The sequence below is a fragment of the Esox lucius genome, chromosome 2 (genome assembly GCF_011004845.1).
Source record: "Esox lucius isolate fEsoLuc1 chromosome 2, fEsoLuc1.pri, whole genome shotgun sequence".
Lineage (NCBI taxonomy): Eukaryota > Metazoa > Chordata > Actinopteri > Esociformes > Esocidae > Esox > Esox lucius.
The window spans coordinates 33369380-33382414 of NC_047570.1; the positions used below are offsets into that span (position 1 = coordinate 33369380).

General features: G+C 46.4%; 1 protein-coding gene across 1 annotated transcript; it reads left to right on the forward strand.

Annotated features, from left to right (window-relative positions):
• Nucleotides 1-5050: 5050 nt before the first annotated feature.
• si:ch211-102l7.3 (inactive serine protease PAMR1) lies at nucleotides 5051-13029 on the forward strand. The gene is made up of 11 exons (XM_010895951.3): nucleotides 5051-5207; nucleotides 6065-6244; nucleotides 6517-6642; nucleotides 6817-6931; nucleotides 7178-7395; nucleotides 7694-7894; nucleotides 8099-8326; nucleotides 8444-8504; nucleotides 8733-8959; nucleotides 9684-10000; nucleotides 11373-13029. The coding sequence occupies exons 1-11, from the start codon at nucleotides 5081-5083 to the stop codon at nucleotides 11931-11933; spliced, it is 2361 nt and encodes a 786-aa protein (XP_010894253.3). The 5' UTR covers nucleotides 5051-5080; the 3' UTR covers nucleotides 11934-13029.
• The last annotated feature ends 6 nt before the right edge of the window (nucleotides 13030-13035 follow it).

The following is a 13035-nucleotide window of genomic DNA, read 5'->3' on the forward strand; positions in this document are numbered from 1 at the left end:
TCGATTTAAACTTAGTCCAGGTCGGAAGCATGACCAGATGGACAGGGACAACACGGGGAGGGGGAGGTGTCAGCACAGTGGCAGCTGAAATCGTCAGGTATCGTCATGATCTGCAACCCAACCAGGGAGGACTTTGGACAGGGACAGCAACGGGTCTTTTCAAGCCAGGTACTCCTCAGGTGTGGGCCAGGACCTCATGTCCTCCTAGTGGAGTAGAAGATCTAACCCTACTCCCCAGCACAATAATATTGCTGTGTAAGACTTTGGGGCTGAGACAGGGGGGTCCGGTGACACTTTGGGAGAGGCCCCGGACAGGGCCCAACAGGCAGGAAATCAATCCACCCAAATTGCCAAGCATTAAATAAAGGGACACCCACCAACCGCAACCACCCTGAATAATGGCCCAGTATTGCCAGCAGAGTACAGACAACAACAAGCCAGTGACTCCGCCCCCGAAAAGCATTGGACGGAGGGCATCCCAAGACCGCAAGGGTGGACCGTATCAAGCCTTTCTGGTCACCTTCACGCCCCCGGGCCAGGCTACACTTAATCATAGACCGTGCTGTAGAGATGAGGCTTTAGTAGTCACTTGAAAGTTTGCACTGAGTTTGCATTTCTAACCTTAATTGGCAAATCATTCCACAGTTGTGGAGCTCTGAGAAAACCTCATGCCTCTGGCAGTTTGTTTAGAAATTCTAGGTACAATTAAAAGGCCTGCATCATGGGATCTAAGGTTACGTGTAGGTATGTATGGCTTGATCATTTCAGCAAGGGAAGTAGGAGCAAGTCCATGTATTGATTTATAGGTTAATAAAACCTTAAAATCAGCCGTAACTCTAACAGGCAGCAAGTGTAAAGAGGCTAGTACCGGAGTAATGTGTTCACATTTTTTTTGTTCTAGTTAGCATTCTAGCTGCAGTGTGCAACACTAATTTAAGTTTATGTGGCATCAGGGGGCATTTGGCTGGTGTGTGAGGCTTGGTCAGGGGTTCCCAAACTTTAGACTCACAGAATTGTTCCACGATGCCTCAGAAGGCTTTGATGCTTGACATATGTATACTTTTTTTTGTATTGAAGTTTGACTTGTTACATTTTTGTCATGAAATCTAAGCAATTGAGTCATAAATAAACTGGCAACTTTCAGTTTCTGGTTGTCCCACAAAAAAAACCGGTGATGTTCTCACCCATGCTTCTTGAGGACAAAAGTTCAGGGAACACCTGATTAGGGGCATATAACCGTTCTCCTGTATGTTTTTTTTTTTATTATTTATTTTTGTTTAAACCTCCCATCTTGCTAATACTTTTCCCGGTTCTCCCAAATATTTTCAGAATTTGAGTGGCAAATATTGGACTGGCTTGAATAGATTACGGAAGCCATGTCAAAAGGAACTAGACTCTTTCTGTATCCTTTTTTCCCTTTAGCGTTTCATTGGTTCTCTGATAGTACTAAAACAACATTCCAGACCCATATGGTTAAGTGGCATTAATTCATGATGTTTATGTGGCTAGTTATCACATTTGGCAGGTTTGACTTCAAAGTAAAAGCCAAAGTTTAACTGGGGAGTAGTGGAGCATTGCATTGTCCAGTGCTGATCTCTTGGTAAGCCTGTGTATGATGGACAAGCGTATTCAACTCTCCTCTTTTGATATTGATAAATTAGTGTGATTTTATGACCGTTGCGCAAATCGGTGAACGGTCATTTTCAAGCTTTAGTGGTCTTCCTCCCTGACACAAGTATGTGACAGACCAGACTGAACAAACTGCTTTCCACAAATCATATTGACAAACCTGAAACGGGCTCTTTAACATTGAAAGGAATAGCTACAACTTCTTAAACACACATTTTAAACTGTTTGAATTTTTAATCAGTTCATTATGTTTATTTATAACATGTTTGGCTTATTGTTTTCTGTTTGAGTGGCAGCTTTTGAATGTGCACATTTGCGCTGGAGAAAGTGAATGTGTGTATGCAGCGGTGGATCTGGATTGACACTGCTGTGATGTCTCACCCTAGAAATCACATTTTATTTCAGACCTTTTTGTACTTCAGTGACATTGACAGTGGTGCTAGACAATTGGGATATTTTTAATGACCGTGTGTGGGCAAAAATGGGCTTGGGCGGGTCGGTATAAAGATAGGGTTGTACAGAAAAGGGTACGTTTGGGCTGTTTTTGATGTTGTTGAGTCAGCGGGATTTCGTCTGTGATTGACTGCGTACGGCCCTATGAAATATGGCAGCCCTGTAAGTTGAGCATGCCAAATTCAATACATCTGTCTTTTGGAGAAATCCTGCTGCAAGGAAGAAAATAACAGTACAAAATTACAAATGAATTGGAACAATTAAAACTGCCATGTCCACATTAAAATGAGGGTGAACTATCACTAAGTATGCACACAGGACTATTTAATGAACAGAGAAAACCTAGCTGGTATAAATGCCTGTATGACGAGATGATTTGCACCAGACCTCGACAGGAATTATTAGTACGCAAATACCGTTTTCACACACTGGCTCACCCCTTACAAACTCTACTGAATTATATTTTGAACACAGTTCTAAGAGATGTGGTGGATTTGAGCACAGCCATCTCGAGCACAGCCGTCTCGCACTTGGTTCATTTTGGCACATTTTATAACCTGTTTAAATGAAAGCATGTTAGAGTGCTCTTATTCCCTTTCGGATATAGGGACAATAGACACTTGAACTTGGATCCAGGCCCATCAGAATCAATGCCATATATACCTCTGCTCGAATACAAGCTATATCCGTCAGTTTTGTACCAGCTACAACACTGAACATCAATTAATTATAACGTAACATTCTTTGACAAAGGTAAAAAAAAAAATCAAGTGTGATTCATAAAGATGCACCAGGTACAAAGAACATAAATGATTGCATCTACATTTGTATAGAGTTTAGTTTCACCATGAAACACGTTCAGTGTGTTGTTATTCAGTAGAAACCTGACATTTTACCCATGTCCTTCACCTTACAGTGGCGATGTTGGTTTTGTAAAAATGAATGTAATCTAAATCATATTTAGTTTTTACTTCATTTGTAAAAGTGTAAAATAATGTTTGTTTCCTAATTAAATCCTGCTTCTTCATATATACCCACTGACTGGTCTCGTCTTTCAACTGTTTGACGCTAAAATCAAAGGAAATCCTATACCTTGTTGCTTAAAACAATATAGAGAACTCAAAAGACAATACAAATGTTCCAATGAACCTGCACTAGTCGATTCCTCCAAGACAAGCTTTGGATATGCTTTTTTGCTTACTGAGGCATTTGATTAGCCTGTATTCCTCAGATGTTTTAACTATGGGATGATTACAGCACATAATTAGCTACAGGCTTTTCCTTTCTATCAGAATCATGTAACGTTCTACTAAACCGGAAAATCCAGCCGAATCAACTTTTCTCCCCCTTACATGCACTCACATATCAGAATGAACGCGAGGATCAGGCATCGAGAATTGAACCTTGACCTTGATTCGTGGAGCTTGGACGCTGCCATTGGACGTCACGCAACTTGAATAGTATTAGCAACTGTCATTTATATCAGAGGTGAACCTGAGTGGCTGATGACAACCATGTACGATAGGTGGCTAGTTTAGCTGTAGAGGCTCTGGTTTTTAAATTAGAGTCAATGTTCCTAGTGTATGATGACCAGAGTTACTTGCTTACTCAATACACAAACACTAGATCCTTCTAATACCTCACGCCCACTCCTGCTAGTTGATTTGGAAAGGATTTGTTTGCTCCGTGGACCTTCTGGTGTTCCCCTAGGCTTGGTTCTAGGCGTTCTCTCTATAGATCAAGTCACTTGTCTTTGGCATTATTCTCACATGGCCTCTTCGATCATTGCTATGTGGATGACACTCCACTACTACTATCTCTGCTTGGATTTCAGACCACCACCTCAAGCTTGGTGCTGAGGAGACAGAGTAACACTTCCACAGAGAAGGCCAGTCTATTCCAAGACCTGTCCATCGTGGTTGATGAACCTTTATGGTTCTCTTTCCCAGTGTGCAAAGAAACCCTGCATAACCTAGGACAGCCAGGCGGTAACTTGCTCCAGCAGGTTTGTGTTGTTCTCCCACCTTCTCTTCTTAAAACCTACCAGTAAGTCGCCCAGAACTGCAATGTTTCCTAAATGCCCTAAAGGTAAAAATGAACAGTGTGTATCGGAGAGGGTGATTTTGTTCATACATATGGTGGGTTCTTGTAAACCTTGTCATAAAGTAGGCGAATGGGCGCATAATCTGAAGTGCTCAGTCCCTGTGGTCGGATTAAAAACTAAACTCACGAGTTCCATCTGGACGCAATTTCTATTAGAAGGAGAAAAGGAACATGGACGACGTGTCCAAGCCACGTAATGGAACTCAAACTGTATTTGCAATTAGCTGTGAAGCGCCTGTCCACCCCTTTGCCTGCGGCCACTTGGTAGAGAATACACTGTCATTATGATGTACGCCTTGCCCCAGTCAAGCCCCACTGGTGTAGCCTTGTGAACAGGAATATAATGAATGTCATTAGAGCTGCTTTTACTACACTTTTTTGTGGGCAGTTCCTCCCATAGGATCTTGCAGGTCAGAACATGAGGTGACAGTAAACCGCTACCTGATCCAAGATTCCACTGAATGCAATTTCCATAAACACAGACGGAAAAACAGCTGTCTTTGGCATTGTATGTCTCAGAACCTTCATCTGTTTACTGCATTAAACAGCGTGTCTGCTGAGAGTGTCTGCTGAGAGTGTCTGCTGACAGACAAACCTGTCCAGTTACAGAATTCATGTCAGAGTTGTCGGTGGAGACCAATACTGAAGGGACTAGGTACATCGCAAGTATTCGTTGATGCTTGGACATGAGAAAAGAAAATGGGCAGGATGCCAGATAGACTGATGGTGAAAGAAAGGGTTAAAATATTTTCCTCATGTGCGGTGAATGTTTCCTCAATGGCTGCGTCACACTCTTCGGAGAAACAAGTGGAAAAGTGGGGTAGATGTGGACGGTTCAAACCAGGAGGCAACAGGAGATCAGAACTCTTGTCACTCCTCAGCGACATCTGTGGCTATGGTAAGCCAGTGGGCACTGGCGACAGTTAAGACACCGGCGATGCCCTCTCATCTGGGACCCAGACACCTCCTCCCACTTCTCCCCATCTTTCTTTCATGCCTCCAGGGAACGGCTTGGCCACATGGTAAGAGCTGAGGCAACGATTTCATCATACTGACTAATCCTGAGTACGCATTTAACTTTGATTCCCTACGTAGGGGGAAAGACTGCTGTAAGTAGTGTTTGTCTCCCTATTCTGAAGTGTTTCCGGAACGTTCATTGTCAAAGTCATAGACTCGTCCTCACAGTGAGTAAATAATTGCTCCTCTGAGTCATATGGTCGTATTGCCACAGTGTCCGTCTGGGTTTTAAATTACCGTGAGAAAGCAGAGAGATTGTCTCTACACTGCCATGCTCATTTTGACAGAACAAGGAGAAGTATGTATGAATGTCAAAAACTACTTATGGTTGAATTGGCTCAATTCAGAGTCGATTTTTCAGGGGTTGGAAGATGTTTATGCTATGGCGGGGACCCCTGGGTGAATAAGATGTGAACTGCAACGATGAGCCTACAAGTTAAGCACATTTTTATTCCAGCTGTAGCTAAGAATCAATATTTTGTTGGATACATGTCATTGATCTAAATGTGGGTTCTTGTAAACTACAGAGTATGGTATGTGATTTATTTTTTGAAAACAGTAATTATTTTAAGAACATGACTCAATGTTTTTTTTCCCGCCATTCCATTCCCTTTATTGGTGAGACTTGAGTTCTCTTTTTGCAGTGGTAACTGAGTAACCCAAATCTAAACTGACGCTTACCCCAAACCTAAAACATTACCTTAAACCCAGGAGTTCATTTCAAACATCCCTGGCATGAGAAGGGGTTATTGTGAGTCATAGTGACACCACTGGGCCCCTTTCAGTCCAGCCTTCTGAAATGAAATTCCGATTCACGAGTCCGTCCAAGTTTTTTGGTCTCTCCCATGTGACCTTGCTTCAGATTCCGGACGTGCTGCGGATGACAAGTGTCCCAGCGCTGAGTGGAACCACATGTGTCGGGGCTGTTGTGAGTACCACCTGATACAGTGTAGATGTCCCTCTCGGGGGGCACTGGTGGGCTATTCAGTTCCCTGCTGCCGCAACGAACTGGATCAGTGTGACCCCTGCATCATCCACCCTGGTAAACAGCCTATCAAACCTCTACCGCTTACCTGGTGCTCCCATTATTCTGTTATTCATTTGCCCAATACAACTGTTTCTGCGCCAAACTGTTTTTCCATGTTGTTTCCATGCTGTTCATGCTCCACCACTGAAATATACCTTTAAGGATTTGTTCAGGTTACGCGTAGTTCATTCACCGCTGTTTCTGGGTGCGTTACACACGTTTATGAATCTGAACGGGGAGAACATATGTTCTCCCAAGCATCGGACTTACGTGAGGCCTCTTCCTAGGATGCAGTCTGTTTGAGAACTGTAAGACCTGCCACAATGGCACCTGGGAAGCTCAGGACGATTTCTTCCTCCGAGGGAGATTCTGTACGGACTGTCGTCAGGGCTGGGCAGGTGGTGACTGCAGAAGTGAGTCAGTGTTTCAGTGCTAGTCTGAGTTGTGTGTGTGTGTGTGTGTGTGGGGGGGGGGGGGGTCACAATGGCTTTGTTCAATGCCTATTTTCTCTCCTGTTTTGACATGGTGGTATGTGGTAATGCCGTGCTGCATCATGGGAGCTCAGAGCGTTGCGTTCTTGTCCCTAGCATGTGGAGGGGTGATTCACAGAGCCCAGGGTCACGTGACGCTGGATAGTTACCCCATCAATGCCCGCTGTGAGTGGAGACTGCAGGTGGAGGGAGGCCAGAACGTAGAGCTCAGGTGGGTCACACGGCTTTGATGGCCATGTCTTCTAAACTCTCACTGATCTCCATCAAGTTCAATGGTAGGCCTGACTTATATAACTGTCCATCAAAAGCCAGTTGCAGCTCTATTATTGATTTATAGTGTCAAACGGGTGAGTCAGAAACTGTCATAATATAGACGCCCGTTAGATTCATATCTCACTCCTATCTTACTGCTCTTACCACATGATAATAAATGAGACCTGCTTTTTGGTTCTCCCAGGTTCTCCATGCTCGATCTAGAGCCGGACCACAACTGTCGCTACGACTACGTGGAGCTGCGCGACGGGGACCACCTGAGCTCCCCTGTCATTGGACGGTTTTGTGGGAATGAACTGCCTCCACCAATTACAACATCTGGAAGCAAGCTACACGTCCTATTTGTCTCAGACGGCTACAACAACTTCGATGGCTTCTTTGCAACTTTTCAGGAGAGCTCAGGTAGCTACAGGCAAGTTCCGTTACCATTATGACCACTAGAATTTGTGGCTGAAGTTAGTGGTGTTTAACTTAGGAATGTATCCGGGCGCTCTGGGTTGCACCATGCATAAGAACAGCCCATTGCCATGGTATATCAACTATGTACTACACACCCTCATACCATTACCTAAATAGCCAGTCTGTCGTTTGGCCAGTCTGTCTATTTAATAGTTATTTTTAACTCACATTGTTAGCACCCTGCTTGGCAGCCTGTAACACTTCTACCCAGGACAGTAGGTACGCTCTCTCTGCCTTCCAGTTGCCAAGACTCAGAAGTGTGTGTTGCCGGCGAGGCCCATGAACGGGAACCTCCTCCCGAAATATGGGACGGAGGGGGAGCTCCTGGCCGTCCAGTACCTGTGCCACCCCCCCTACTCACTAATTGGCTCCCTGCAGAGGACCTGCCTCCCCAACGCCACCTGGAGTGGCACCGCGCCAGCCTGTGGAACGGCAGGCCGAGGTAGAGTTGAATGCATCCACTTTATTGATCCCAGACAGAGACGGGAGCAGACGGGATGGCTGGTGGAAAAGGTCGATCACATCTGACGCCCCAGACGAGTGTCAATAAAATGCAAAGTGAGAAAAAGGGGGAAGGTGTAAAGGCACGGCAGACCGACCATTGAGCGCCCAAGACTTCACCTCACCTGCCCTTTCCCGTCCCTAGGACCTGTCGGAACCGGTCAGAGGGGTGCTGGGTCAGACCCGGTCAGCAGGGCGTGCCCACCCCCACCCAGGCTTCACCACGGCTACGTCCGTCTAGCCGTGGGTTCTGGTGGAGGTCCGGACACTGTGGAGTACTTCTGTGACACCTCCTATGTCCTGAGGGGAGGCTCCAGGAGCACGTGTCTCCTGAACGGCTCATGGAGTGGCCCACGCCCGCTTTGCGTGAGAGGTAAACCCGTCGCAACACAAGGCCTGCGCGTAACATCAGGCTTTACATTGCCTAAAGTGCCCTTCTTCAGGTTTCTGGATAACAATGTGGTATTGGCTCTTCTGTGCGTCTCCACAGCCTGTCGAGAGCCTAAGGTATCTGAGCTGGTGAGACAAAAGGTTGTGAAAGCCCCAGCCAGGTAGGAACCGCCCTGACAACAACCTCTACTACCAGCGGTCAAATTTCAACCGTTTCATGTTAGTCTGTACCTTGCCGGGCACATTTGGTTAATTTCTTCTTATTTTTAAGTGTGCATCTTTAGGCAAAACCTAGTCCAATACCAATGTATTCTACACATATTCCAAGTGTGTCCTTTGTTAAGTGGTCAAGGGTTTTCCGCTTGTGTACAGACTTGTTCTTCCTTCAGGCCCAAGGTCGACAACCCCATCAAGCCTGGCCTGGAACCATCACCCTCAGGGCCTCCGCCCAGCAGAGGAAACCCCGCCACGGGCGAATTGCCCCACGGTTTCCACCACCTTTCCACCACCATTGAGTATGAGTGTATCTCGCCCCTTTACCAGCACTATGGCAGCCCACGGCGCACCTGTCTAAAGACGGGCAAGTGGAGTGGGCGTCATGTCTCCTGCTCACCAGGTGAGGGCATCACGGACTGCAAAGTCAAGGAGGATTTACTCAAACGTGGTCAAACGGATCTTTTTAGGAAACAGATTTGTTTAGACTGTGAGTGATTAACTGATTGCGTATCATTTTGAACACAGGCATCTGGGTATGTTGCGCGGGAAGCTGAGCGCTGTGTTCTACTGGAGTGGTTTCTGTTGACTTAGTAAAGCATTGTACAGCAGAGGAGGCAACGTGTTGTATTCGAGGGCGCTGATAACAAATAAGGAAGTCATGGGTTGTAAATGAAGAGATTGGAGGCTCAAGGAGGCGTACGTTCATGGCGATGGGGGTAATGGTGCGGTGTGGCGTACTGCCGCTGGGGGAGAACAAGGTGCTGCAGTCACGTTGGTGTGGCATGTTTGGTCATGCGTTCAGCCCGTCGTGGTGTCATGCTGTCGCCGTCCCTGTGACTGCATGATCCTGATATGTTTGGAAATCAAAGCGACGGCGCGCGCTGAATAAAACGCTATTGTGACCTGGACAGTCTGCGTAACGATGTGCTGAAAGATGCCAACACCATCTCACTGAAAAAGTCTCATCAGACAAACAAAATGTGAATACAGAATCTTGTTGAATGAATTCATTCCGTTTTTTATATTTTCTAGTAAGTCACATTTAAGGTTTCGTGTGGACTGAGTTCGGGCTGAAGACGATGGAGAGAGAAAAAAAATCCCCTCATCCTTTCTTTTGGTTACAGTGTGTGGTCGACTCCCAGCAGCCTTCAGCCCGGGGAACATCACTGACATCTTCTGGCCCTGGCACACAGCTGTCTACCTGCGCTCCACCAGCACCCGCCGTCCCGGCCCCGGCCTACAGGGGGCACCATCTGAGGCCCCTGCTCCCTGGCAGCTGATGTGCAGCGGAGCTCTTGTCACCCAGCTCCACGTGGTGGTGGCAGCACACTGCCTGCTGGCGTCAGAAGGTGGCGAGCCGCGACGCCTGGATCCGGCCGACATCAGAGTGGTGACGGGAGCGGCCAACTCGGGCCAAGTAAAGGCACTGCAGCGTCTGCGGGTATGAGTAATGCCGGGGGTGGGGGGGTGGTGGGGGGGTAGGAGCAGAGTGTGTGAGGGGCACGAAGGGAACGTGCTTGGCCGTGTTCCAGAACCGGGACTGCAGGGGGTCAAAACCATTCGTTTGACACTTGTGAGCAAAGTCATTTTACTTTGTAGTTTTTACACTTGTGATCTGCACTTTAAGGAATGATTTTGACCCTGTGGTCCAAATTCAGGAACGCAGCCAATTTCTTTTACTTTGTACTTCTCTCACCTCTGGTTAGAGGTGTGGGCATAAAATATCTCGAAAATAGTCAGTGCTTTAACATTGTGAAGCCCACTGGAACCTTCCATGGTGATAGACAATACCTTAGTTTTAACGGAGTAGCCCAGGGGTTGATACATATCTCCTTGCAACAGAAACCGTTCATGAAACCAAATGGGTGCAATTCGATCTTATCGGGGACCTACCTGCATTTGTCCAATAGAAACTTGTCTTTGTTGCGAAAAGACGAAATGTTTTAAAACCGATTTGATTGAATGAATGCATTCCATATCCGATGTCCAAACCTTTCTGTTGTTTCTCTGACATTTTCACGGTGAAACTATAAAATGCCTATAAAATGCGCAACTATAAATTGTCCCTATGTCATCAGAATCATGATTTCTAAGATAATATGTAATATTTCTGTAACAACAGGAAGCGGAGACTCACACATGTTGGTCAGCCTGGTTATATACAGTAAATCTTCTTTCACTAGGCGTCTTCATATTTTTATTCAAATCCCAATCCAACACATTGGTATTCATTATGCTCTGGCATCTCACTAGCATCGTGTGTCAATAAATGCAGGGTTAGAAATGTTTTGAAAACTCTGTCGCTACTTCGTGGCTTCTTGATTGATCTGGCCTTTAATATGAGCTTTTAATACAGTTCAGATTGTTTCAATTATAAGGTGACCTGTCATTTTATGTTTAATGTATGTTCTGAATGTATGTTTATGTGTTTGTATGTCGGTGTTTGACAATCTCCCTGTGTTTTCAACATGAGATGAGCATGCATACTGACATATGTACATACATACATACATACATGCATACAGTGCATACGTGCATATTAACTAAGGTTAGGAGATTGTCCTAAACAATTACACATCCCTGCATTCTGAACACTTACTTCTTGTCACCTCCAGAGAACAGATTGTAAGACTGTTGTAGCCAACAGCCAAATCTCCCTGCACATGGCAAGTCAATAAGCTCTGCTAAGGCCCTGCCAAGATGCATGCTGGGGAACTTAGGTGTGTAGACCGAGCCAAGCAGGCTGCTGCTCCAACTTTCTACATGGCGTCCATTTTGGATCAACCTGTCTCGTGTTTCTTCTGATCCGACAGGTTTCCTCTGTCCTGGCCCATCCAGACTTTGATCCTGTGACACTGGATTCAGACCTGGCTGTTGTGAGGTTGCAGGACAAGGCCAAGATCAGCGAATGGGTGCTGCCCGTGTGTCTGCCCAGAATGCAAGGCGGCGAGCTGACCACTCTGCAAGGTTACACCACTGGCTGGCTCCTTGCACCAGACCCACCACCCAGATCCAAACCGGGCACAGATCCTGTGAGATCCTGGACCAGGATGCTCGATGTTGGGGACGTGATGCAGTGTGAGAGGCAGTTTGCTCAGAGCGGGGTCCACGTCACCCTTACTGATAATATGCTCTGTGCATTGCGCCACCCTCTCAATCCTGTCAGGCATTGTGCAGACATCGCAGTCGCCCAGTCTCCCGCCACTAAACCTTTGCCGGGTTCCGCGGGGGGACAGAGGGACAATGGAGTTGTCTGGGAGCTTCTGGGTTTAGCGAGTTTCGGCCGTGAGAAGTGGAACTGCGGGCCAGGGCATCACACGGTTCACACGCGGGTGGACAACTTCAGGGACTGGATCCAGGAGAACATCCGGTAGATCTCTGGAGACGTGGACTCGCGTTTCCCCCACTTGTCAGCCACCGTCATTGACAATCAGTTTCATCAACTCGCAACTCACTTGCCATGCAGGTTACCAAAAATAGATAACAAGGCTAAGTGCTTGGCAGCGTATTCAGCTGAGCCGATTTCAGTCTACCTAAGACGAGATGTGAGGAAGACATTTGTCATCCCTTGGTTGCTGGGTGTCTTGCAGAATATTTGTAGAATAATAACCAAGCACTATTGTAAATTAGTTTTTATCTACCACCCGTCCACGGGAAAAGTTGTGACCTCTACATTTCTTTTGTCATTTGTTAGGTAAACTTAAATAATATTTCACTCTGATTTTATTACTTAATTCAAACACGTCGTATTTCATTAGACACAGGGCCAGAATAATAATTACGCCCATGCCATAACCACGTCCTGGACTCATCTGGGCTCAAGTATCAGCTTTTTGTACGGTTTAACCATTTCAGTAACAGAACGATACATTTTGCTCTTCAATCTCATGTATGTATAGTATGTTTCCACGCATGCACCGCCATATGTGTCACACATGGAGCCCCTTGTAGGCAGTAGCCCCTGAAGAAGAATGGGTGTGGCCCTGATCGTCCGCGGTTCCGTGTGTGGGCCTGCGTGAGCCGCCGTGCAGGGTGTCAAACACATGCTGTCGGTCATTCAGAAACGCTTAGAGGATTTGCCGTCCTGATCCCCGGTTGCCTCAGAGCCAGACACCTCTGCTCGCCCCCGGCTTCTCGGGACAGCGCGCCCGAACAATACTGCGTTAAACCGTTGCAATTGTAATCCATTGGCTTTTCATGACCCCTCTCTCCTCGCCTCCTTCTCGAAACCCCAACGGAGGATGTTTGAAGGGTCCAACCTCTGTCTCATCCAATTGGTGTTCAGATGGAAGCGAGGGGCGATGCCGGGAACGAATTAAATTGAGATTCTTCCCGTGTATGTTACCCAGCAGCTTGTGGAGACGCCGCCATACCTACTGTGGATAGAAAGAAAACGTGTGGTTGAGACGATAGGTTTAACATGTGCATTATCAGTGATTCACATAATACAAAATAAATAAATAAAAATCCCAATGA